The 27,936-nt window shown below is 36.5% G+C and overlaps 1 protein-coding gene across 2 annotated transcripts in view; it reads left to right on the top strand.

Moving 5' to 3' along the window:
* MSRB3 (methionine sulfoxide reductase B3) overlaps positions 1 to 27,936 on the top strand; it is a 156,565-nt gene that overhangs the window by 80,283 nt on the left and 48,346 nt on the right. For both annotated transcript variants that reach the window (XM_060112006.1, XM_060112007.1), the window contains one exon: positions 4,292 to 4,320. In XM_060112006.1, the coding sequence (XP_059967989.1) occupies positions 4,292 to 4,320 (29 nt within the window). The remainder of the gene's footprint in view (positions 1 to 4,291; positions 4,321 to 27,936) is intronic.

Here is a 27,936-nt window from a genome sequence, read left to right as displayed (position 1 = left end):
GGGCGATACCTTGCATGCACCCTGCTGGGCTTAGTGTCAGTGCCACACGGTGTGGGGATTGCCGTGCCAGGCCCACACTGTGGAGTAACTGAAGGTGAGCAAGGAGCTCTAGGAGGCGAGGGGGCCAGGCAAGTTGCTGCCAGGATTGAGGCAAGTCTGTGGAGTCAAAGTTTGTCAGCGATGAGCTGGGGGAAGTGTGTCTAAGCTGAGGATACTAGATGAAGGCTGTGAAATTGTTAACACAAGTTCGTGTGCCGGACACACAGTGAGGCCAAACAAACTGAAACGTCGGAGTTTGGAGCAGAGAAAGGTTTATTGCAAGGCCATGCAAAGAGACAAGGTGGCTCATGCCCTGAAAAGCCTCCAGCTCCCCAAAGGGTTTTGGCAAAGCATTCTTTTTTTTTTTTAACATCTTTATTGGAGTATTATTGCTTTACAACGTTGTGTTAGTTTCTGCTGTATAACGAAGTGAATCAGCTATACATATACATATATCCCCATATCCCTTCCCTCTTGCATCTCCCTCCCACCCTCCCTATCCCACCCCTCTAGGTTTTAAAGGCCAAGAGAGGAGGAGTATGTGATCAGCTTGCACACAGTTCTCTGACTGGCTGATGGTGAGGCAGCAGAGTGGTGTCACAGGGGTTAACATGATCAGTCCTTAGGCTCCAGGAGGCCTGGGGCTGTGTGCTCGCGGTCATCAAGTAGTTCTTCCACTTGGTGGAAATTTGCCTCATATACTATTATCTAGGTACCTCAGAGTGGAGCTAAAGCAGAGGATATGGGGGAAGGCCTGTCCTGGGAAGGCCCCATAGGGTCCTGCTTGGTTACAAAATAACATGGCAATAGTTTGATTTGGTGAGAGTGAAGGCTACAGTTTAGAGGGCAGAAAGAAGAGGAAACAAAGAGGGAAGGGCAAAATGCTTTTCCTATTCTTCCACATTCCTGGTCAGAGAATTCTTGTGTGTGTGTGTGTGTGTGTGTGTGTGTGTGTGTTAGTTTCTGCTTTATGACAAAGTGAATCAGTTATACATATTCATATGTTCCCATATCTCTTCCCTCTTGCGTCTCCCTCCCTCCCACCCTCCCTATCCCACCCCTCTAGGTAGTCACAAAGCACCGAGCTGATCTCCCTGTGCTATGCGGCTGCTTCCCACTAGCTAGCTATCTTAATTCAAACCTTCCTGTGAGAGTGGGGAGCTGGGAGCACCTAGAAGCCAGAGGTTGGCCCTTGGGCCTGACTGTTATAGTCTAGATGGACTTGGAGCTCAGGGGCCTGGCTGGTGGGGACAGGCAATGGGGGATGGGTAGGAGTACAGAGCCTCTGACAGAAATGAAAGAGCCCCTCCCCCAATAAAGAAGAAAAGAAAGGAGGTGTTTCTCTTATGGATTCCATAGCCCCGGGAAGAGAAGGCTGAGGGAGGCTTCTCCTCCTCTTCTCAAACTTGGCCTAGTTGCCGTTGCCCCTGAATTTCCCCAGGCTGAATAAGTCTTTCAGTGGAAGACGAAATTAATTTAAAATTTGCACTATTCTCAGTTACTTGGTATCAGTAGTTTTACACACAGTTTTCATTGTTTTCGTTATCAGGTATATCTGTCAAGGTAGGTTAGTATACTTTTCTAATAGTTTATTGCCTTGACTTGTAACTTTTAAATAATTAGCTGTATTGTATCCCTATTTGTCCTCTTGGCAAGGCCCTGCAAATATTAGGGCCAAGCCTGGTAATAAATCACCATGTAAAAAGGTATGTCTTATTATGGGTCACAGACAAAAACGTTTAAAAGCCAATTACCTAGGGACACCAAGTTCACAGTCCTCTGCGTGGCATATGAGGGGCCTACCGTGATCTGGCTCTCCTCCCCCACCCCCCAATCCTGCCTCTAATCCACCTCTAAACTGCATGTACTCTCAATATGGGATGCATCTGTCTTCTTTTCTGTTCTGTTTCATATTTTTTAAAAAATACTAGTTGCAATCCACTAAATTAATTTTATAATCCACTGATGGGTCAACTTGTGACCCAAGTTTGGAAGAACTCTGCTCTAGTTGTTGGGGTGGTGACAATGTGATCGGATTAGTGTTTTGGAAACATCTGGCAGCTGATTAGAGGGTGGGTCGGAAGGGAGTGGGGGATACGGGTTATGAGATTATTGAGCCAAAGATAGGCCTAAGATGGTGAGACTGAGGATAGAGAGGAGGGGAAGGTGGTAGAGTCAGCAGGTCTGGGTGACAGCTTAGATATTGAGGGTGCAGAAGAAAACTAGAATAACATCATAATTTCTGACTGAATAGGGAGTCTATAGCAGGAGAATTATATTTGAGGGAAAGGAAAATGAATTCAGTTCAGTACTTGTGGCATCTGAGGTCACAGTGTGACATTCAGGTAGGATTTTAGTTGGAGAAAGGCTTAGTAAATTAGGGACTGTAACAGGGCTGTTGGCTTTAGCATTAGGAAGCCACTGAGAAAACTTAGCAGGGACAGATCTTAGTGGTTCAAAGAGTGAATATGTTGGGAGGTCAGGAAAGGAAGATGTGCAATATAGAATATAGTCTTTCCTTTCAATAAACTTGCTTGTAAAGCCAGGAAGAAAGAGGGATGAAAAGAATAGGACACAGATTTGAAGGAGGGTTTTAATTAATTCTGGAGCACTTCTGTACAGAAGGGAGGAGGAACTTGGGGAGACGCAGATATTGAAGATACAACCGGAGGAAGGGGTAACTAATCCAACCTGGTTTCAGGGGAGATAAGAGAGTGCACTTTAGGATGTAAATGCAGGGACCCTCAGGCAGAAGGAAGAGCACCTCTTATACAGCTGAGAGGGAGATAAGGATGTCTGTGGAGGCAGGGGTTTCCCTTTATAGACATGTGTTGAGTACAAGCACCAGGCACTGTGTAGGCGCCGTGGCTACAGACATTAGTAAGGCACAGTCCAGTGGGGAAGATAGGCTAGGAAACCAGCAGGACAACGCGTGGTAAGTGTCGTTTAGAGTTATGCTCAGGGATGCTGGAAACAAAGAAGAGGGCATGAGGCCAGGCTTTCCAGAACAGGAGAGGACAAAAAGTGAAAATGGGTTTGCGCCTGAAATAGGAGTCAGGGACACCTAAGGACGGAGATGAGGACTATGGTGGGACCAGGGTCTGAGACTAATATGAACCTGGATTACAGTGGTGGTTGTCGATAACCGTGGTTGTAATAATCAGTTTTCTGTTTTTATGATTACTGACCTGGTTTCAGCATCAGCTGAAACTTTATTTGGGAATACTTGAGAAAATGAATTTTTATGTCAAAGGAAGCTGTCTCTTGCTTATCCTTTGCCTCTTCCTCCTTTGATGACTTCTCTTGAAGCTAATTTAGGTAAAGAAAGCCACAGCTTCCAAAAGTGCTTTGGTACCCTGGCATAATTTCAAAGAAATCTCCTTTCCCACTTAGTTAACTACATTTCCCCAGGAAAAAAAAAAATCTTCTCTGTCAATGTAACATCCTTTAACAGGACTCCTGCTGGTTGGTTCTTGTCTCTTGCTGTGGCAGCTGTGAACATATATACTATTGATTGTTAATGTGTGATATAAATCCGACTGGAGCATGCCCACTAATTGGTTTGAGAGCTAGATATAGACAATGCTGTCTTATAGTAGCTTGTGTAGATAGGCCTAGTCATAGGGTTAATTCTGCTTGACAGCACATCAGCAGCATCTTGAGAGTAATTACCCAACAGAAGTTTTCCCACAGCCGGACTGAGAGCTTCAAAGGCTTCTGAATTTACAACCAGTATTAACCTATATCTGAAACATAATGTTCCCACAAGGGCTCACATTTTTTTCTCCTTCTTATTAAATGTATGGGGTTACTAGGTTCATTTACTCTGTGAAGAACTTAGTGAAAAATTACTTGCTGTTGAATAATTGAAAATCTTGAATAATAAGTAAAGAGGATAATTTTAAATTTGAGTTTTTTTATCACTTTATTATATTACTGAAACAAGTTAATCTGTAAAGATTGGGTGCTTTTTTTACATAATTTATTCTCTTTCTCTCAAAACCAAGCTAAAAAGTTAATATCTTTTCCATACTGCACTATCTCTGTGGATATGTACATGTTTAGAGGACCTAGGGTTATGCATGCATTTAAAATGGTTAAAATAAATATGTATTTACATCTTAAAAAGCTGTCTTACTTGTTGGTGCATGTACTGAAACCTAAAACTATTGCATCTTTTTTCCCCCTCATAAAATCAGTTATTGTCTAACAAGCAATTTTTATACCATAAAAAATTTCTTTCTCTTTGCAGGTCAGAAACCAAATTTGACTCTGGTTCAGGTATGTTTACATTAATAATGTTATTCTGAGTATATTTTATTTACATTATTCTCTGAGGAGTAATGCATCAGATCAAGAACCATTTTGATTTTAAACAGACTATGCAGTCTCTTTTCAAAACATGAACCCCACCTCAAAGCAGGGCTGTTGGCTGCTTGGAATCATAACTGGAGGTGGTGTTCACGTTGGGATTCTCGATAGCTCTGAAATAAGTATTAAATGCTCTGTATCTGCGGAGCTTCATTTTAAAAGCAAAGGAGGGGGTTGTACCTACTCATTGCTAAAAATAGAATATTATTCTCTCACTGGACAAAGCATCCTGGGTAATTTAAAAATTCTCTGCAAGTGACTTGTCATCACATATGGGTAACAGATACATTTAATCCAGCAAACTGCAGAGGGTTTTAGCCAATAGAAATATATATTTGTCTATGACTTACTAATTTTTAAAAATTTGTTTTGTTGGGGAGGTGGGTGATGGAAAATGAAGGTCATCTTAAACCATTATTTTGTATCTATCAAGACAGTCTCACAAACAGTGGCGTATCAGCCTCATTAGATGTTTTCTTCTCATTAAGCATGAATATAGCTATATAATCCTTACATTTGACTGTGTCTTTGTGTCACTCGCTGAGATGTACGTGCTTCATAGTTTCTGATGGTGTTTGCAATTAAAGCACAAAAACTACCTCATGTTCAGCACGAAGGAATTACGCCCTTTAGTGAACTGTTATAGATAAATAAACATTAATTTTCAATTTCAGGAGAAAATAGTTTGCAGAAAATATATAACTTATTGAATTTAAAAGTAACATTCTTACTTTGGTTTGAGTTCCACTATGTTTTAACTTAAAAGTTTTCGTTTATTATTTCACAAAGGGACCAAAGACTATTCTTTTTGATAGTGGTGTTAAGGAGCCAACATGCTTTTCTTCTTCAAAACCTGTATCTTTCTTTTGAATTTCTCCAACTTGGTGAGACCCTTTAAATATGAAGTCTGTACATTTGAGTTAACAATTTCACCTAATCTGAGAACTGTGATTCCAGAAATCTCTCCATTCTGTGTGCTCTTGGGCTTTAGAATCACATGTGACAGTGGTAGCATAAGATAAACATTTCTGGTTTACAATGTTGACGATATGGAGACTAAAGGCATGATGGCATTGTATCCACTATTTGACTTTTTTATTGACTCATAGGAGGTGACTCAAAATGGTGTAAAAAGTCTTTGTCATTTTTTAAGAGTTAAAATATTTAAATATAATAAGAGATAAATAAAAAATTGAGAATGAATTTTTATATAAAATTGCATATCTTTTTACCATTGCCAGTCAGTCATCAAATATTTATTAAAAAATCCACTTTGTTATGATCAAATTCCTTAAACATCAAGTCAAAAACTGGTTTTAGCCTACAGGATCTGGAATATAGCTTTTAAAAATGAAAAAGTCTACTAGGTTCATTTCGGAAGTAAAACCTGGAAATAGTGTATAAAACTGAAATATTAGGCAGCTGTTGTCAAAGTTAGAAAATTTATGTTAAATTTTCAAAAGCAAATTAAAGTGTGCTGCTAAATTCCCATAGTGAGAGTTAGTATTTATCATGAAAATAGTTATAACATCTGTATAGGCACACATCTTTCACTCTTGTGACCAAAGGTTTTGTTCATGATTCTTATGTTTTCCAAGTCCTAATTTTTTAAAATGTCTTTCATGGACAACATCTGCATGTCTTTGAAAACTACAAAGTTTTGTGCTCTGAAAAATCTTATGGGGAATACTGATTAAAAGTTTATTTATTCTTTTAATTTTGAATCTAAATATGTTGTGGAAATAATTCAGATGGTTTCAAATTAAGAATCAGGTAATTCTTTTTTCTTATAAATTCTTTTAGCTTAATATCAAATGAGGGAATCGTGACAAAGGAAGTTAGAAATGTATTCTTTGGCATTCTATATCATGCAAATTTTGGTTAGAAATGAGGTAGCATATTGGAACAATTAAATGTATGACTTTAATAGGTTCAGGTTCTCTATTGTTCATCAAATACAGAAAGTAAACTAGCTCTGTTTAATGTTGTATACAACTGTAACATTGTTCCTGACAAAGTAAAATTTTTAAATGAAGGAAGATGCTGATCTTACTAAGAAAAAAAAAAACCTTAAAAAAATAAATACTATGGTCAATGACTAGCCATAAAGGAAAGAATTTCAAAGTAAATATATATATGTATATATATATATGTTTTTTTCAAGTAAAGAACCCAACTTATGCAGAGCTTACTGCATATTTGCAATTTGCAGTTTGTGTAAATGAGTTTCAGGCTGTGGAGTGAGATTCAGGAGGAAGGACGGAAAGTTTTCATTGTCAGCACATGGTAAAAAGTGTCAGCTATTGAATATATACCAAAATGATCAACCTAGAAAGTGATTTAATTTTTTTCTTATCAAAATTGTATTGAGTTTTTTCTACAAAAGTAAATTCACAAACAACTTTTTTGCATTTTTTTAAAGTTTCAAAAAAATTTATAATGAAAAATTTCAACTATACATAAAAGTACAGGGTGTAGTAAATGAGCACCCACACATTCATTATCTAGAGTTTACCGTTATCAATAATTTGCCATTTGTTTCAGCTTTCTTTTTCTGCTTTAATTATCTTAAAGTGAAATACATACATTTCATGTGATTTTTAAAACCTGAAAATTATAGATTGTGTTGATTTATTGAAACAGATCTTTTTTTTTGAGGTTTTTATTTCTTTCAGATATTTGAGTCACATATAAATTCTTATGGAAAGGATCTTGACATTACCATGTCCACATTCAGTTAGAGATGTTAAATGTTCTATTCATGTGATGAAGGTTAAGAAAAACTTTAATCAGAAGGTGCTGAATTAATTCCAATCTGAGAACCCCAGAATCGTCCTATCCTCAAGATTAACTTGATGAAAATTTTAACTGCTTTCTAGCTGTGTCCTCTATGTACTGAGTTGTAGCCTGATTAAGTTCCGTTTCTGTTGGTTTATAACTCAATCACCTAAAGGTTTCAGCTTTATCAATTGACAACAATCAGCCTACCTTCTTTCTAAAGGAGTTTTAAGGGTTCCATTTTAATACTGTTTCCTAGCTGATGTACTAATGTTGCTTGCCTATGATCCTGTGTAGTTGGTGATTTTACTAATAGAGTAAAACAGACTTCCTTTTATGTTCAGAAGTAGCAAGAAGCTGTGCTCTTCTCCCCACCTCCCAAGAAGGGAAGTTAGTTGATGCTGGAGGAAGCAGAGCATTGAGTTTAATGTAGTGATTAAACATGAAAGCCATATATCAAATCTCAGGAGAAACATGCTTTTGAAAGAGGGAGAGAACTGTGGAGCATATTGCATGATAGGCTATGTAAACAGAGCCCTGGAGGTCAGTGTGTGGATGCAAACCAATTAAATAAAGAACTTACTGGCTTTGCTTTCTATCATCTGGATGGGGAGGATCACAAGTTAACATGCATACGGTTGAAGTGTAAACTTTGCTTGAATAAGCTGGGCACCTTTGGAAACTTCATTAACTCTTTCAACTCACTACTGAGGTTGGTTGGGTTTTGTTTTGTGTGTTGTTGTTGGTTTTTAGAAATTTAACCAAAGTCCTTTGAAAGTTAAAACAAAACCCAAAATATATGCTCTCTTGGCCCTTCTGTACATACCTGTCAGCAAAGGTGCTAGTGAAGAGTAGAATGGAAGACAAAGCAAAGAATGAATTGCTGAAAAGACCAGAGTTGGCTGTGTAGTCAAATTTCAAGGAAGTGTACATGTCTTTTAAAAACAACCCATTTGGAAAAACAGAGCTCTCGCAGAATAACTGAAAAAAGATGTTTTTCTCGTATCCTGAATTCTGGGTATAACGAAAAGATATAGTTGGAATTTACTAGTCACTACATAACATCAGGATATTGTTATTTCTGTTCTATTAAAATAGAATAGTTTTCTGACCAAGAAGAACATGAAGCCTATAAGTTAAAAACTGTATGTTAAGGACTGCCCAGAGTCTAATTCTGTGGTCCTAACCTTCTCAGGCAATGTTTGGGTGAGAACATGAAATACCAAGTTAAATGGTATAGTTTCATGGTCCATAAACATTCAAAACAAAGATTTTTTTTTTTTTTTTTTCTGTAGAGTCATGTTGGCTGAGAAAGTGAATAAGCTTATGTTTAGTGCTTGTTGATTCTGGGCTGCTTGGAATAGCAGTACTAAGGAAATGGGCTCATAGAACGCAGCAACTCAAAGGTATAAGATTTCATGAAAGCAAATTATGGAGGATTAAGAAACCTAATGAGCGTGGTTTAGTGTGGAGAGTGGAGGAGAGAGCTCACTATTAAATAAAGCCCAAGAGTGTACAAGGTTAGGAGATCCTAAAAGACACGATAATAAAAGGCACAACAGAATATAATTATCCTGAAAGGAAAAAAAAAAAAAAAAAAGCAACTCAAAAACTCCAAGGAACAAAAAGCAGCTAGTGTCGCTTTTAAGATCTGTAGTTAAAAAGGAATCTACACCAGGGTAAGGAACTAAAAGAATATAATCAGTTAAAGCTTGAGGCAAAAACATATGGGTGGTGAAAAACAGAGTGGGCTGTTAATGGTGGTCACTAAGTTGAAGGGAAATGGGGAATTCGAACATAGTAGAACTAGAGTTTTGAAAGCTTATTAGCAAATGAGACCATCTGCCTAACATAGTAAGCCTTTCTCAAGAAATATTAATAAGGAAGACATTTTCAGACCTTAGAAATGTGAGAATACATTGATAATACTTTTTACCTCCTACAAATCAATTTTGTTATTTTAAAATTTCTTATTTTTAAAGTCCTCATAACAATGAAGAACCAGGAAATAAAATATAAATCTCTATAAGAGTATTGAAATCTGTCTTTGGGCATCCTTCATTAATAAGAAAATACTGGGCTCCCCTGGTGGCGCAGTGGTTAAGAATCCACCTGCCAATGCAGGGGAAACGGGTTCAAACCCTGGTCTGAGAAGATCCCACATGCCGCAGAGCAGCTAAGCCTGTGCGCCACAACTACTGAGCCCGTGTGCCACAAATACTGAAGCCCACGCACCTAGAGCCCATGCTCCACAACAAGAGGAGCCACTGCAATGAGAGGCCCGTGCACTGCAACCAGGAGTAGCCCCCGCTCACCACAACTAAAGAAAGCCTGAGCCCAGCAACGAAGACCCAATGCAGCCAAAAATAAATTAAATAAATAAGTTTAAAAAAAGAAAATATTGACTGTTCATCTATTCATTCATTCAGCATACATTTATCAGGCGTACTCTATGCCAGATGCTGAGGCTATAGCTATGAACAGGGGGGGATACAATTCATTCTCTCATAGAATCTTACAGCTGGTTGGTCTATTATACAAATTCACATGGATTTCTTTGCATATTTAGCTGAGAAGGGCTAACTAACAAGGTTAAATTTGGATCCAGATGGTGAGTTAAAGAACTCTTGATATTTAAATATAAGCTAATATATTTTAAGTTTTGACAAATTCACCTTTCCTTTCTTTATTCAAACCACATCACTGTTTTCTACTTTAAAGAGAACACTTTTAAGAGAACAGCCTAATAATGCTAATGGCTGGTGTTTAGTTTTTCTATAGCTTTTAATAAGGAGTGACATTTCACATTTGATTATCATTAAGAGAGATTAACTTAGAAGAGAACAATGACAAATGTTTGTGGATACTATTCTCTTCACTTTTATTTATTTTTAAATTTATTCTTTTACTGGATCCTATTCAAGGTTGGCCTGGAAAATCAGGCAGTCTCTCCTCTGTAACAATCTTATGGGATTGTATAGAAGCAAGTGGAGGGGACATAGCCCTTCATCTCCTTTTATAAACTAAATTAAAGACCAGGAAGCAGCAAGACATGTTGGCTAAGTACTGAGGTGCTGGAGCAGATAAATCTGAATGAAGTTTCTGTTTACTTCCAATAATTTTCAACTGGTTTTCTTGGATTTCATGTATACCATTATGTCATAGACTTAAACTGTATTTTCTTTCTTTCTTATTTAGAATTAAAGCATTTATAACTATAATTTTCCTTTACTAAAGCTTCAACTGAACCCCGGAGATTTTTAAATATTGTATTTTGAATAATTGCAGTTTTGATTTTCTTTTGGACATATTGATTAGGAAAGTTTTTAAATTTCCAATCTTTCTGCTTGCTACTTTTGTTAGTAATTTTCAGTTTCATTGCTTGGTGGTCAAAGAATGTGACTTTACCACTTTTTAGTAAGTCTGTTGTGCATTACTTATTAGAATTTTGGGGGGGTGCCTAGTGGGTATTTAATTCTTGTTACTCTTCTGTGGGTGATTTGAAAACTATATTCTCTGCAACATAAAGGGTTTGATGCATAGTTGTTAGATCAACCTGATTCATTATTTTTATCATTATTTATTTGATTTCTATTTTATCTGACAAGGACTTTGAGAGGAGAGACAATTTGTCTTTCAGTGTTTTTTTACCTGAATTCTGCCTCCTTAGATGTCACCATCCCTGAGTTGTCAGCTCCACGTGCTCTATATATTCTGGTGCTAGCCATCTTGCTTAGGTCATGAATTGTACTTGTTCTCTTGTAGAGAACATTATTCCAAAGCAGTGCCCATGGAAATGAAGGCTGCTCTAATTAGAAAACTGATGTTATTCCAAATTTATATGTGAAGCAAGAGGTTGTTTTACCACTTGTAAATACATGTGCTTGCCCCTTCCCTCCTGCCCTCAACACCACTCCATAGCTTTATAAGGAAAAAAGCTCTGAGCCATCATATGATGCAAACCTTTGTTTTCTCCACTTAGCATCCTCCCCTACTCCTTCATCTGTCTGGCAAGATTCTGTTTCTGTCTTAAGGCTCAGATCAAGCATTGCCCCCTAAATTAAATATAGTCTTCCTTAACACCCTCCCAAGAGTTAATCATCCCTTCCTCTGTGCAAACATTGGATCTTGTATTTACATTTACTATAGCATTTATTATCTGCTATAATTATTTGTGTGGATCCCTCTTCCTCTTCAAGTCTGTGAGTTTCTTGAAGGCAAGAATCATGTCTTATTCACCTTTATAACTTTCATATCCAGTGTGAAATAGTCAATAAACAAAAATTCAGTGAGGTTGGGAGTCTTTGTTTTGTTCTCCAATTGTGATTGAAATGCTTAACTAATGACCAAAGAATTATTCTCCCCTCCTTTAGTGTAGAGTTGTTGCTGGGAAGTGGCTACTCGGCCAGAGATTACAATTTCCAGCCCCTTTGCTTCTGTGTGGGGACATATGACTAATTCTCCCAGTGGAGTATGTGTCATTTCTGGGCTAAGCGGATTAAGTATCCAGTATGCCTTCCCACATCTCACTTCCCCTTCTGAGGTTGCATCAGAGGTACATGTTGAACACGATGGCATCACAATACGGAAGGGGTCTTGGTTCCTGAGTCATACTTGGAAGAGATCCACTCAGGAGAACTCTTCATCCAAGAACATCTTCATTGGCCTTTATGTAGAGGGAAATAAACTTTTATTGTAATAGACCACTGAGATTTTGCCATTGTTTATGAGGGCAGCTAATGTTACATAGCCTGATTAGCTCAGTGCCTAGAATACTCCCTGGCAATAGTTGGTACTCATTGATTACTGTTGGACAAATGATAAAATTAATGATTAGGGATTACATTATCTAACCTAAAGATGATCCTCTAAACTAATGATCATACAAATATAGTAGGTTCATAATATAGTATATTATGTTCTGTATAATCACTGGGCCTATCAGTTAGTGACTGTCACAATAACAAAGTGTAAAAGGACACCTTAAAAAGCAGTGACTTAAAACAACAATATTTGTGCTCACATGTCCATGAGTGGGAGTGGGCTTGGGTGGGAGTTGGTTGACATAAGCTAGTCACAGGCTGGCTTCAGGTCTGCTCCACAGGTCTTGTCATTGATGATAAAAGGCAACAAGGCAAGCCCAACTCTGCAAGCATATTTCAAGCCTCTGCATCATCCTCTGCTAGCAGATCTGCATCATAGCTAGATCTGCTAGCATCCCATTGGCCAAGCAAGTTGCATGTCCAAGCCAAAAGTAAAGGAGTAGAAAGAGCTATTTCCTTCCCACTTGTCATACAGGTGTAAGTATCCTGTCTTCCCTCTAGTGGGCAGAACTGCCGAGTCGCATGGTAATGGGTGAGGAGGTAGGGAGGGGAGAGGAATAGGAGCCAAAAATTGAATCTACCACATTAGAACATTATGTCCTCAGATCAGTTATTTAGTAAAAATATGTATAAAGTTAGAATGATTATATTTTTAAGTGGATGCGATTCCTTCTAAATAATTGCATTATTTGGTAACCTAAGTTCAGATGTGATATTAATGGATATATGATGAAAATATTTGTATAATGCTTTACCATTTAAAAAGTATTTTAATTAATCAAATTTGAGACTCACAAAAATCTTTGTAAGATACACAGGGAAAATACTGTAATCTAAAATGACAATGCTGGACTTCCCTGGTGGCACAGAGATTAAGAATCCGCCTGCCAATGCAGGGGACACGGGTTCGAGCCCTGGTCTGGGAAGATCCCATATGCTGCAGAGCAGCTAAACCCGTGCACCACAACTACTGAGCCTGCACTTTAGAGCCTGTGAGCCACAACTACTGAGCCAGCTCGCCTAGAGCCCGTGCTCCACAACAAGAGAAGCCACCGCAATGAGAAGCCCACATACCGCAATGAAGAGTAGCTCCCGCTGGCCACAGCTAAAGAAAGCCCACGCACAGCAACAAAGCCCCAACACGGCCAAAAATAAATAATAAATAAATTAATTTAAAAAAAAGATATCCATACATTATAAAAAAATAAAATGACAATGACTTTTTAGTTATTTTTATGTCTTAAAAAATTTTAGTACTGTCTTTTGTATTGTAGAACTATTTTATAGGAAAGAACATTTTACAAGAGTTTCTTTTTATTTTTTTTAAAATAAATTTTTATTTATTTATTTTTGGCTGCGTTGGGTCTTCGTTGCTGCACACAGGCTTTCTCTAGTTGCGGCGAGTGGGGACTACTCTTTGTTGTGGTGTGTGGGCTTCTCATTGTGGTGGCTTCTCCTGCTGTGGAGCACAGGCTCTAGGTGCGTGGGCTTCAGTAGTTGTGGCTCACGGGCTCTAGAGTGCAGGCCCAGTAGCTGTGGCACACGGGCTTAGTTGCTCTGCGGCATGTGGGATCTTCCCTGACCAGGGCTTGAACCCATGTCCCATGCATTGGCAGGAGGATTCTTTACCACTGCGCCACCAGGGAAGTCCCTCTTTTGATTTTTAAATTAATTTTTCCTGAATACGAATCAAAGATGAACAAATTAAAAGTAAATTTTTGCTTGATGACCACTAGTCTTTTAGTGAATTTTCAATATACGTGTTTTGGAGAATCAAACTCTGTTCCTTAATTAGGAACTTAAATGGTCAGATATCTGGCCTATGTGGTGATCAAATGTTGCAAATTAGTAATCTTCCATCATAGCTGTACTGTTTTTTTGTTTTTGTTGAAATTAAAAACATTTAACTGATATAAAAGACATATTTTTTCTTTTTTTGTTATCTGCCTTCCTTCCTAGTTATCATGTTTGCTTCTTTTGCTCAGTCTTCATTTTCTCTTTCTACCTTTTAAAAAAAATTTCAAAAATATTTATTTATTTATTCATTCATTCATTCATTCATTCATTTGGCTGTGCCAGGTCTTAGCTGTGAAGTGCGGGCTCTTAGTTGCGGCATGCAGGCTCTTAGTTGTGGCATGCGGGCTCTAGTTCCCTGACAGGGATCGGACTAGTGCCCCCTGCCTTGGGAGCGTGGAGTCCCAACCACTGGACCACCAGGGAAGTCCCTATTTAGTCAACATATTTAGTCAACATTATATTTTCACACAGTAGCATGTGGTAATGTTTGTTGAATAAGTGATGAGTGAATGAATGATAAATGGAATGATGCTGAGTTTTGCAAAGAAAAGTATTTTGCCATTTCCAAAATAATACAGAATATTTACCACATAAAAAAACATTTTTCTTCAAAAAATGTACCTATAAATTACCTTGCATCGAAATCATTCACGCTATTGATGGAACACCATTATATAGAAGGTGAGATATGTAAATGACAAAAAGGAAATTCGATAACAATGAATATGTTTTACAGCAGAACATAGCAACACAAAACACCAGTGCAAAGATTTAAGTTTTGTAGCCTATCAAATTAGTAAGTCTCAGGCTGCCCAGCCAATCAAAAATAGTTTGAGGTACTATTCTAACATATTAGATTTAAGTTCATTTCTATGCTATAATATTCTATTAAAGCAAATTCATTTTTTCCCGTGTGGTTATATACTAAAGTAAAATATACTTTTATTGTACAAATGAAAATGGCATTGAAACTCATTCAAATGTAATATCAATACATTAGCGTTATCTTTGTAGGCATTTATTCAAATTTATTGCATTTTGTGGCTTGCTTTATATTAATTTTTATCTATATATTTGCCTTTTAAATTATACTATATGGAAATTTATTCGATTTATTTTTTTTATTTTTTATTTTTTTTTTTCGGTATGCGGGCCTCTCACTGTTGTGGCCTCCCCCGTTGCGGAGCACAGGCTCCGGACGCGCAGGCTCCGGACGCGCAGGCTCAGCGGCCATGGCTCACGGGCCAAGCCGCTCCGCGGCATATGGGATCCTCCCAGACCGGGGCATGAACCCGTATCCCCTGCATCGGCAGGCAGACTCTCAACCACTTGCGCCACCAGGGAGGCCCTCGATTTATTTTTTATCGTGACCTGTTTCTTAGTTAGTATACTCCATAATTGTTTAGATATGTGACTTTTGCTGATTTATTTATTGAGACATTTGTTGGTTTTTAAATTCTAAGCAATGTACTAACATATTTATTTTTCTAGCTGTATGATTTTATTTTTGGGGGGATTGTAGAAGAATACTGCATATCTACAACTTAAAATTGCCTTTAATTTCAAGTATATGTGTTAATATATAAGAGAACTAAAATTTCCCCCCAAAATCTAGTTTTAAAATCATTTTAAATTCATTCATGATGAAATATAATTTTTCCCCAAAAGTTTTCTGTGTAAAATTAGTATGCATTTTATGTAACCTGAGAATTTTATAAAATGTTATGAAAATACAGTCATGTCAGGTGTAGAACAGCTTCGTAGAACTACACATCATGATGTTTTGTTAAAATGATATAAATTTTTATAAATGAATAAATTAATAAAAAGGGAAATTTTAGTGCCAAATGAATACCATTTCATCAATTTGGAAGTTTAATGTAACCGTGCTCAATTCCACAGTTGTTTATTGATTATACACTCAGGTAAAGCTTTGCATGTTGCCCTAAGCAAGTTATTTGTTAATTATTTTAAAATAATTTAGTATCTAACAGAAATAACTTGCAGTGTAGAAATAAACTACCATTAGGTTATTCTTACATGACTGTGATAAGCAGGGAACAGTCACCTCTCTCTGCTACTTGTTTGTTTTGTAGTTAACGAGGCCAAGGGAAGGAAGCTTTTGATGATTTTGTGCTTGTGTGCCTACACATACCTAAGGAAAAAATAATCACAGATCCCAGTATCAGTTTAATTATGCAGTTGATTTAACGGTTGATTCAACAGCTAGTTACTGTTCATAATATTTTAGTATTTGTAAACTTGGTGGCATGGGTGACAATAGAGTAATGATAAATGAATATGTTTTCCTAAAGTAGGAAATTATATAAGTGAACAAAGATGCTTTGTTAGTGGGATTATTTTAAATGTAAAGATATGCAGCTTAATAATAACTAACTTTATTACTTAATAGATATGACTATAGATTTGAGGAAAATGTTTAAAGACAGCTAAATTATATTTTTACACATGGTTAATTCTAATCTTTAGCTTATAACCAATTTAAAAAATATATTTTTATGGTTTTTCAAGACTGTTTTGTAGAAATCCAAAGTATATCATGTCTTAGCAATTATTTTTTTTAACTGCCTTTTAGAAATTCCTCAGTTTGAAAAGTAATTAGACTAATTCTCATCTCTATCTTGTAACCAGTTTATAAAAAAGTAATCTTTTATATTCTTTCAAAATACTTCAAATTTATCCATTAGAAATCTAAAAGACACCATGTCTTACTTTTATAAAATGGTTGGTAGGAACTTACTTTTCTACTTTATTCTTCTTACTGCTAGATTTAATAATCTTTCTCTTTTGGCATGATTTTTCAAGAAGGTATTTTTCCAATTCATATGAATTTTGATATATATGATGTGTCACCACACAAGTCATGGGTCTACATAACAGAAAGATGAAAGCATCTATATTTATCTGTTACCTGCGTTTCTCAGTAGGAGTCAACAGAATGGTTGTATATGAGATGATCAGAAACAGGAAAGCTATGGTTTAGAAAATGTTTTAATCTGTTTCAAATAACAGCAGGGCAATCTGGTAAAAATGACATGATTAATGACTGAAGAAGATTAAAATATTTTCGCATTCTGTTTTTAATGACCACTATCTTAAGTTTCTACTCTAAAATTTATAACTAGTAAAATATTACAGAAAAAAATATATCCTTCATAATCCACTGGAAGTTGTGTTTTACCTTATCAAATTATGCCTGCTTTTTAACCCAAACAGCATAAATTAAAAACAAATTTTAACTAAAATATAGCTTTTGTGCTATTCTTGAATATATCCATTAATATTTATTAGGTTAGGTTCAGCATAAAAGAGCTAAAATTATTGTTTTCAGTTAGGCAAGGTAGCATTTCAGTCAATATGTAATTTTAAAATTTACCTTTACAACTAAGCAGATCCTCATCATTTGGAAGTAAGTCATTTTAGAGAGTTTAACTATAAATGTTTTCTATATGTATAAATAGGTGACAAATATAACTATTAATTTTGGAGTTTTGCCAATTGATTCTAGTTGTTCTGTCTTTTTTATCCAGAGATAATGATGTGTATTCAGCCTCTGTAATATTTACCTAGAGGAAGTCTTTTTAATCCCTCATTTTGCTCCTTCAATGAGGTTATGTGTAAATACTACATAAAATGGCAAATGGAAAAAAGTCTGTTTTGTCTAAAGATACCATTCATCTTAAATAAACACATCAGTCTGTCTTTTGAAAGCATAGTGATACGAGTTTTTTTGGTGGGAAAAGGAGGAGGATGGATAAGACCAAAGCAAAAATATGTTGCAAATTATATGAACTGTTATTAAATCCCCTTAAAAATTGTATAAATTTTTCTGATTGTGTCTAATTAAGGGAATCATCTCACCCGCATCCCTACACTGTTCCTGTGCTTCTTAATTTCTATCACCACTGATGTACCATTTTTTTTAAAACATGCATTGATTTCTGATAAAGATCTGAAGCTAACTTTTAATCTGATATAGCACAATTTTCTGGAAAACTATGTATATGAATTTATAATTCCATATAAGGAAAGGAATATGTTAATTTATTTTAATTATTTCTAATTTGGAACTCCACAAAATGGAATAAAATAGCTTTATTTAACTTCCATTCCTATGAACTCTTTGGGGTCAGAGGCTCTTTTTAATTCCTCTATTATATTTATCCCCAGCACTAGACACAATTAGGTCACAAGTGATGACTGAATAAATGTTTACTAAGCTAATGCCAAATGAATTAATCTTTAATTGCTTATATTTGGTTAATTACATTTATTATGAAAACCAGTATATTTGGTATTGTTCCTGACATATCTTGTCTTCTTTTTATTATGCTTGTTGTCCTTGTCCTTTTCTTTCCTTTTTCTCCTTTGGTTGCATCAATTAAATTTTTACTCTTTTTAAAAAACTTCTAGTTATAAGTTAAACATAGGTTTCTATTTGTCTGTTAATTTTAAGAAACATATTTGACCTTGTATTTTTGTTAATGTTGGGAATTAATTAAAATCTATAACCTCCTTCCGTTTCTCCCAATATAAGAACTTTAGTATTTTTTTTTTGTCTGTGTTGGGTCTTCATTGCTGTGCACGGGCTTTCTCTAGTTGTGGCGAGCAGGGGCTACTCTTTGTTGCGGTGCACGGGCTTCTCATTGAGGTGGCTTCTCTTGTTGTGGAGCACGGGCCGTAGAGCTCGTGGGCTTCAGTAGTTGCGGCACGTGGGCTCAGTAGTTTCAGTGCCTGGGCTTCAGTAGTTGTGGCGCACGGGCTTAGTTGCTCCGTGGCATGTGGAATCTTCCTGGACCAGGAATCAAACTTGTGTCCTCTGAATTGGCAGGCAGATTCTTAACCACTGCTCCACCAGGGAAGTCAAGAACTTTAGTACTTTTAATTTGTCTCTGATCCCCATGCCCTTAGGCTGCCTCCAATCTGGAATTTTTGTAATAGTTTTCATTATGCCTCTACTTTCTTAAAAATCATTTCTTAAGCATGTTATTAAGTGTTACAGCCTTGTTGGTAACTGCTATTTAGAATTAACTATTTAATTTTACCTATCTACTTACTCATCACTGTTTCTTGTGTCCTGATCTTCCTTAGGTCTATTTTTCATTTTGCTGTAGTATTTCTTTAGGTATTCTTTCAGAAATGGTTCTAGATAGCAAATTATGCGAGTTACTTTATATGTAGATTATTTAATCTCACATCTCCTGATATCAAAAAGGATTCAAGGCAGAGGATATGTTGAGCATTTTTTCAAGTGTGGATGCTGGTGAAGAGAACGTATGTGGTTCTAAGATCTTTGCGTGTGCTTCCATTAAGGGTGGACTTTTTATTTTTCTTTTATATGCTAAACGTTTTTACAGGTGTGATTTAAATTTAGTTTACAACTCATTTGCTAAAAATTTCTTCTTAGAGAAAAAAAGGAATTTGTTATGTATCAAATACTTAATAAGCATCCTTTCAATGTAACAAATACGGAGTATTGAGGAGGAACATATTAAATACAATACTTGGTAAAATGTATTAAAATATGCATTTTTCATGTTATAACTTATATTTGGCCTTTATAATTCTTGTGTTTTGTTTTAAGAATATTTTAAAATTAAATATATGTAAAGTAAAATTGAAAGATATATTATTATCATCTTTCATCAAATTGGAGGATAAGTTGCACCACTTTTTAAATACCATTATCTATTTTTGGATACTTAGCTAAATTAACATGTTAGAGCAATTCAAGGGATGAGAGGATTTCACTTTATTTTTTTTTAGTTCACAAAGATTAATATGGCAAAGACCTTTCATGTCAGTTTTGTTGTAAGAGAAGGAATAGAATTATCTGTTATGCAGATATATGTGCCTTTGATATAGACTATATTTTCTGATATTTTTCAGTCTTATCTCATTATTTCAACTTTTGGGTTTATTTATGTAAGGCTATTGTAGAGCTAATGGATGACAGGATTATAGTACAACATTAGTATCTCATTTTAAAAGCATTCAGAGAGTTAGTTTGACACAACTAAGGATATAGTTTGAAAATGAAGGGCAAGGAACAAAGGGAACTAAGAGGGAAATTTGGCAATGTGAATAAATAAAAAATAAAATAAATGAAAATGAAGGGTAGTCTGCATGCTTTTAGTTTTACTGTGAAATAGCCCTCCAGAAAACAATGTACCAATTTATACTCTCACCAGTTGTATAAAGTATTATTTTTTCTTACACTGACCAACTCTGAGTATTATTACTACCTTCCTATTTTCTTTACCCATCTATAGGTGAAAAGTATGACCTCATTGTTTTAACTTGCATTTTTAATGACTAGAGAGAGTGAACATTCTTCTTATGTATTATTTATCATTTGTAATTCTTGTGAATTGTTTGTTAACTTTGTGTGTGTGTGTGTGTGTGTGTGTGTGTGTGTTTGTGGCTGGAAGTAAGAGCCGGGCTTGAGTCAGACAGACCATCATTTAATTCCTGGCTCTTTCTTTTAAGCATTGTGTATTATGGGGCAAGTAATCTCTCTGAGCCTACTTTCTTCATTTGTAAAACAAGAATACTTATAATACCTACGTCAATATTATGAGGACTAAATAAAATAATATATAGTTAAAGCCCGTATCAAGTGTTTGATACACATTAGTGATCTGCTGCTGCTGATTAAAAAAAGGATAATGCATTAAATATTTTTCTGAATTGGTTGCTTGATGTTTAACTTTAAGATCTTTTTTCTCTACACAAATTAAAAAATTTTTATTAGTAGCATATGTCAGTCCTTTCTTTCGTAATATTTACTTTGGGATTACGTTAAGAAAATTGTTCTTCACACCCAATATTATAAAAATATGATGGAAATATTTTTGAATGTGACTGAGTTGTAAATGGAATCATTAATTTTAGTGACTCAGACTAAGAAAGTAGACTGATTATATGATTTTTTATTTCTTTGGGAAAATATTAGCTTTTACTCTTGTTGAAAAAATTCAGAAAACATTAATTCACATATTTAACAAGTTATTATTAATTTTTATTTTTAAAAAGATTTTGAGGGGCCTCCCTGGTGGCACAGTGGTTGAGAGTCCGCCTGCCGATGCAGGGGATACGGGTTCGTGCCCCGGTCTGGGAGGATCCCATGTGCCGCGGAGCGGCTGGGCCCGTGAGCCATGGCCGCTGGGCCTGCGCGTCCGGAGCCTGTGCTCCGCAACGGGAGAGGCCACAACAGTGAGAGGCCCGCATACCGCAAAAAAAAAAAAAAAAAAAAAAAAAGATTTTGACAATACATTCCCCTGGATTACTTGTATATTTAAGAAGGGCCTAAGCTATTTTATACAATACCTTTATGTCCGTTAGAAAATAGTGCTGTGCTTAGGTCACTGAATTAGAAAAAGCCCACTTCTCCACCCCCCCACCCCACTGCAGATGAATGACTTCTCTGGGTCAAGATGAGTACACAGGCTTGGGAGTGAGGGGAGCATGAGCTAGAGTTTAGCTTCCACACGACTCTTCCACCAGGTCCCTTTTGTACTGCCCAGATGGCCCCATGTTTCAGTGTTATCATAAAATGACTCCTGAAGTCAGATTAATTTTGAGGAATTAATGACTGATTTATCTAGAGCCACCTGCATAATTCAACTGAATTGAGTAACCTTTTATACCAGTAGTTTTATAAAAATTAAAAAAAAATTAAAAAAAAGAAAAGCCTTTTTGTTTGAATATTGTGGGCAAAAAATAAGAGAACACTGACACAAAGCATACAGCCCTCTATTCTTCTACCCTGGGTATTAATTCATGTGTTCTTAAGGGTTGATTTCTTCCTCCCAATAAATAGTGATGTTAATGACCCATCTGAGGCCATGTCTTTTTGAATGTTTTTCTTGTTATGGGAAAATCGATAGGTATTATGTTGTGTCTCCGGCAAATGTGCTTTGCAGAAGTCTCACCCTCTAACACTGCTTAACCATCCCATGGTGCTCCTTTCTCTTAACCCTGTATTCTTCTGTAGCCAGTTATTCATGATTCTTTCTTGCTAGCCTTGCAGCCGTTTCTGCTTTGTTCTTTGGCACTCTCATTCCACTGTAAATACATTCTTTTTTATCCTCAAATCTCTTCACACAATGTCTTCTTCATTTTCTTGTTTTGAGATTTGTTTCTGTCACAAGGTCCTTCCTGCAACTGCAATTTCCCCCCACCCCTAGAGGCAGTGTCGGTAATAGCTCCTCATTACCTCCTTCAAAGCCTCAGTCTTCCTTTCTCATGTTAAGAACTCCTCTTTTGAGGTTTGTCATCTTATTCAACCACTTACTGCCTTTCATCATTGCTGCGATCTATCAGCCGTTGGTAATACCCTTCATTTATTGAGGATTTTGGCTTCCCACTCTAATTCTTGCCATCCTCATGGGCCATTTCAGTGACCATGTGGAGAGTCCAACCAACAGTCGGGCTTCTTCAACCTCAGTGTTCTGGCCCCTTCCTTTTCTTCCCAGTCTATTATGCCCCTCATTGTTTTACTTTCTTCTCCATCCATCTTAGACTCTATAGTGACCATGCTGTCATTTTTGCCAGTACCTTCTGGGTTCTGGATTTGTTTCCCTTATATTGAATAGTTCCTTCACCAGGATGCATGGCCCTGCTAAGGGAAAGAGTATAATTATTGGATAATTGCCACTAGAGATTTATGGTCTTTAATTTCAGATCACCTCTTGACTCTCTTCTGCAGTCCTTCCACATCTTTATCACTTTTCTCAAATCCCCTTTTCTACACCCATTTTTTTTTGTCTCAGCAATAATCTTGCTTCCTATTTCATAAATTTGAGGCTACAAAGCTTGAGTTAGAATGTTAGATGAGGAAAGAGAGGAACTCACCAATGAAAGATGTGTGGGAGCATTAAAGGAGAAGAAAGAGAGCCAACTAGAAACAAAGGAACCAACTGAACTCAAGCTCATAGGTGGTAGGTGCACATCAGTGTTCAGTAGGTTGTCCCATAATAATTTTACTGAATATTAATACTGACAGGCAAAATATTGTATAGTTGAAAATAAGAATGGGTTGGCTTCTTTCCCAGAAAATGTGATTAGTAATGGTAGTGTGTTCCTCTTCAGGGGGTAGAAGCAACTGTTAGTTAAGTAGAAATATCTAGGTTATATGCTTCTAGCTAGAGACTTTTAATTTGTGACTTTACATATATAGGTTAAACTTACTGTGTGGGTCCCCTGGCTCTGTCCTTTGCTCATAATTCATATTCATATAAGTGATACTATCATATCAAACACTGGTCAGAATATGATACAGAGAACGTTCTCAAAGAGATGGATAGGTTGTGTGTTAAAAGTTCATTTGTAGGTTGGTTGTTTTGAGCATAGAATGCATTTTACTATAGAAACTACCTAATAGAAAAATTAGATTTAAAGGCCAGTTCACCAAACATGTTTAACCTATAATGTACTTGAGAATACATAACAGTTTCAGTAAAAAATTTATTCACAATTTTAGGTTGGGATGCCAAGAATCAACTTCCCATTCCTCTATTTTATGGCATTTAAAAAAAAAAAAAGATTCTCTCAGCATTAAGCTCCTACAGGAGTTTCCAGCAGTTTTTATAGATGATTCAGTACAAGGTTAGGCTAAGCTAGTGAGTAACAACAGAGGAATTAAAATGAATGCTTTTGGAGTTGTGGAGATTGAGGAAGCATGAAGCCAGGGTGCTGGAAGAGTTGTCAACATGATTGTGGAAGTTATATAGGATCATGAAAACTTGGATTGGAGAGAGAAAATTTGAGCCAGGTGCTAAAAGGAAATGGGAGGCTATCCCAGGAATCTATAGATGGAGGGAAGAAGAGGCTAACTGAAGACTGCAAAAGTAGAGTTTCTTAGGCCTGAAACCATAAAACTCCTAGAAGAAAACATAGGCGGTAATCTCCTTGACATTGATCTTGGCATTGAATTTTTGGATCTGATTCCAAAAGCAAAGGCAGCAAAGCAAAAGTAAACAAGTAGGACTATATCAAAAAAGCTTCTGCACAGTAGGTTGAAAATGCAACCTACTGAATGGGAGAAAACATTTGCAAATCATTCTATCTAGTAAGAGATTAATATCTAAAATATATATATATATATAATATCTAAAATAACTCAGTTCAATAGCAAAAAAATAAATAATCTGATTAAAAAGGTGCAGAGGATCTAAATAGACATTTTTTCAAAGAAGACATACAGATGGCCAACAGATACATGAAAAGATGTTTAACATCACTAATTATCAGGGAAATGCAAATCAAAACCACAAAGAAATAATCACCTCAAACCTGTTAGAATGGCTGTTTTCAAAAAGACAAGAAATAACAAGTGTTGGAGAGGGTGTGGAGAAAAGGGAACCCTCCTCCACTGTTGGTAGGAATGTAAATTGGTGCAGTCACTATGGAAAACAGTATGGAGGTTCCTCAAAAAATTAAAAATAGAACTACAATTTAATCCAGCAATTCCACTTCTGGGTATTTATCTGAAGAATATGAAAACAATAATTCAAAAGCATTTATGCACCACCATGTTCATTGCAGCATTATTTACAATAGCCAATTATATGGAAACAATTTAAGTGTCCATCTATGGATGAATGGATAAAGAAGATGTGCTATAGATATACCATGGAATATTACCCCACCATAAAAAAGTAGGAAATCTGGCCATTTGCAACGTGGGTGGATCTAGAGGGTATTATGCTAAGTGAAATAAGTCAGACAAAGATGAATACTCTATGATTTCACTTATGTGTGGAATCTGAAAAACAAACAAAACAAAGTAAAACTCATAGATACTGAGAACAGATTAGTAATTACCAGAGGGGAGGGGTTGGGGGATGGGCGAAATGGGTGAAGGGGGTCAGTTGTATGGTGGTGGATGGTAACTAGACTTATTGTGGTGATTACGTTGTAGTCTATACAAATATTGAATTGTTGTGTTGTACACCTGAAACTAACATAACATTATGTACCAATTTTACCTAAATTTTTTTTAAAAGGTAACCTCAATTAGAAAAAAAAAAAAAAAAGGTAGAATTTCTTGAGTGATGAAGCTGTAAAGAGCCTGTCTGATTTTCCAGCCAAAGTAATCCAGTTACCTACACCTGGAATTATTTACACTGACTTTAAGCCCAACCCTAGCTTTGTATACCAGATTCAATTTCAGGAGTTTTTCTCAATCCTAGCCACTCATGAGTTATCTGAAGAACTTTTAAAAAATATATGTGCCTGGACCCATCCTAGACCAATTAACTCAAAGTCTCTGCAGTTGGGGCCCAGACATTGGCATTGTTGTAAAAGCTTCACAGGTGATTCTAACGTGGATCTAGGGTGGAGAACTGCTGGTTAGAGTCAGAAGCAAGTTACACAGGGTAGAAACAGTGGGTGTCTATTTTATTCACCATTATACCTCTGCATCCAGCATAGGAAGAAAGGAGGGAGGGAGAAAGGGAAGGAGGACAGGCATCCAGATTGAAAAGGAATAAGTAAAACTTTCTCTGTTTGCAAAGGATATGATCTTGGGGCTTCCCTGGTGGCGCAGTGGTTGAGGGTCCGCCTGCCGATGCAGGGGACACGGGTTCGTGCCCCGGTCTGGGAAGATCCCACATGCCGTGGAGCAGCTGGGCCCGTGAGCCATGGCTGCTGAGCCTGCATGTCCGAAGCCTGTGCTCCGCAATGGGAGAGGCCACAACAGTGAGAGGCCCGCGTTCCGCCAAAAAAAAAAAAAAAAAAAAAAAAAGGATATGATCTTGTATATGGAAAATACTAAGGAATCCAGTAAAAATCTTTTAGAACTAATAAACAAGTTCATCAAGGTTGCAGGGTGTAGCACCAATGTACAAAATCAACTGTATTTCTGAAAGAGATTGTAGAGCTTAGTTATCATTTCTTCCTTAAGTGTTTGGTAGAACTCACCAGCAAACACATCTAGGCCTGGTGTTTTCTGTTTTGGAAGGTTGTTAATTATTGATTCAATTTCTTCAAAAGATATAGGCCTATTCAGATTATCGATTTCTCCTTATGTGAGTTTTGGTAGATTGTGGCATTAAAAATAGACATACGGACTAATGGAACAGAATGGTGAGCCCGTATATAAACCCACACGTATACGGTCAACTAATATTTGATAAGGGTGCCAAGAACAGACAATGGCAACAAGATAGTCCCTTCAATAAACAGTGTTGGGAAAACTGGATATTCAGATATTCACATGAAAAATAATGAACTTGGACTCCTATCTTATACCATTCACAAAAATTAACTTAAAATGAATTAAAGATTAAAATGCAAGACCTGAAACTGTAAAACTACTGTAAGAAAATATCGGGAAAAAGCTCCTTGGCGTGATTCTTGGCAATGATATTTTGGAAGTGACACCAAAAGCACAAGCAACAAAAACAAAACTAAACAAGTGGGACTACACCAAACTAAAAAGCTTCTGCACAGCAAAAGAAACAATCAGGAAAATTAAAAGGCAACCTGCAGAATGAAAGAAAATATTTGTAAACCATATGTCTGATAAAGGGTTAATATCCAAAATATATAAGGAACTCAAACAACTCAATAGCCAAAAAACCAAACAATCTGATTAAAAATGGGCAAAGGACTTGAATAGATATTTTTCAAAAGAAGACATACAAATGGCCAACAGGTACATGAGAAGATGCTCATCATCACTAATCATTAAGGAAATGCATATCAAAACCACAATGAGATATTGACTCACATCTGTTAAAATGGCTTTTATAAAAAAGGCAACAGGGACTTCCCTGGTGGCACAGTGGTTAAGAATCTGCCTGCCAATGCAGGGGACACGGGTTCGAGCCCCCGTCCACACTCTAGAGCCCGCGAGCCACAGCTACTGAGCCCATGTGCCACAACTACTGAAGCCTGCACACCTAGATCCCGTGCTCCACAACAAGAGAAGCCACTGCAGTGAGAAGCCCACACACCGCAATGAAGAGTAGCCCCCGCTTGCCGCAGCTAGAGAAAGCCTGCACGCAGCAATGAAGACCCAATGCAGCCAAAAATAAAAATAAAAATTAATTAATTAATTTAAAAAAAAGACAAGAGACAACAACTGTTGATGAGGATGTGAAGAAAAGGGAATATGCTTGTGCACTATTGGTGGGAATGTGAATTAGTATAGCCACTATGGAAAACAGTATGGAGGATTCTCAAATATTTCATATAGAACTACCATATGACCCAGCAGTCACACTTCTGGCATATATATCTGAAGGAAGTGAGATATCTGCACTTCCATGTTCATTGCGGCATTATCCACAATAGCCAGGATATGGAAACAACCTGTTGATGGATGAATGGATAAGGAAGATGTGGTGTATATATGGAATGGAATATTATTCATCCATAAGAAAGAAGGAAATCGTGCCATTTGCAACAACATGGGCAAACATTATCCTAAGTGCTAGCCAGACAGAGGAAAACAAAAACTGTATGATCTCACTTATATGTGTAATCTAAAAAAAAAAAGAAAAGTCTAACTCATAGACGCAGAAAGTAGAATGATGGTTACCAGGGCCTAGGAGGTGAGGGATATGGGGAGGTGCTGGTCAAAGGGTACAAGCCTTCAGTTATACGATGAATAAGCTCTGGGGATCTCATGTACAATGTGGTGGCGCTATAGGTAATAACACTGCGTTTGTACTCGAAATGTGCTAAGACAGTAGACCTTAAGTGTTCTCAGCAGGAAAAAAAAAGGTTAACTGCGGAAGGTGATGAATGTGTTAATTAACCTGATCATGGTAATCATTTCACAAAGTATATGTGTGTCAAATCATTAGACTGTATACTTTAAGTAAATACTATTTTATTTGCCAAAAAAATAGATTTGTGTCTATTGCTGTAAATAGTGATAGCTCAGAAATTGCTTGTTAGTACTCATTTACGGTGTTACTGAACTTATTGGTTTATTAAATCATTATTACTTTTTAAAAAGGATGATACAGAAAATGTATCAAAAAGAATTTCTTTTAGCTCTTCGCTTTGCATATCATTCTGCTTTACAAAATAATGTAGACTTAAACAAAACTTCAAGAACTGTACAAACTTAGCTTGATTTTCATGAGTTTAG

Source organism: Mesoplodon densirostris, chromosome 11, assembly GCF_025265405.1.
Source record: "Mesoplodon densirostris isolate mMesDen1 chromosome 11, mMesDen1 primary haplotype, whole genome shotgun sequence".
Classification (NCBI taxonomy): domain Eukaryota; kingdom Metazoa; phylum Chordata; class Mammalia; order Artiodactyla; family Ziphiidae; genus Mesoplodon; species Mesoplodon densirostris.
Note: the sequence above shows the minus strand (reverse complement) of the source record. Positions and strands in the feature narration are given on the sequence as shown.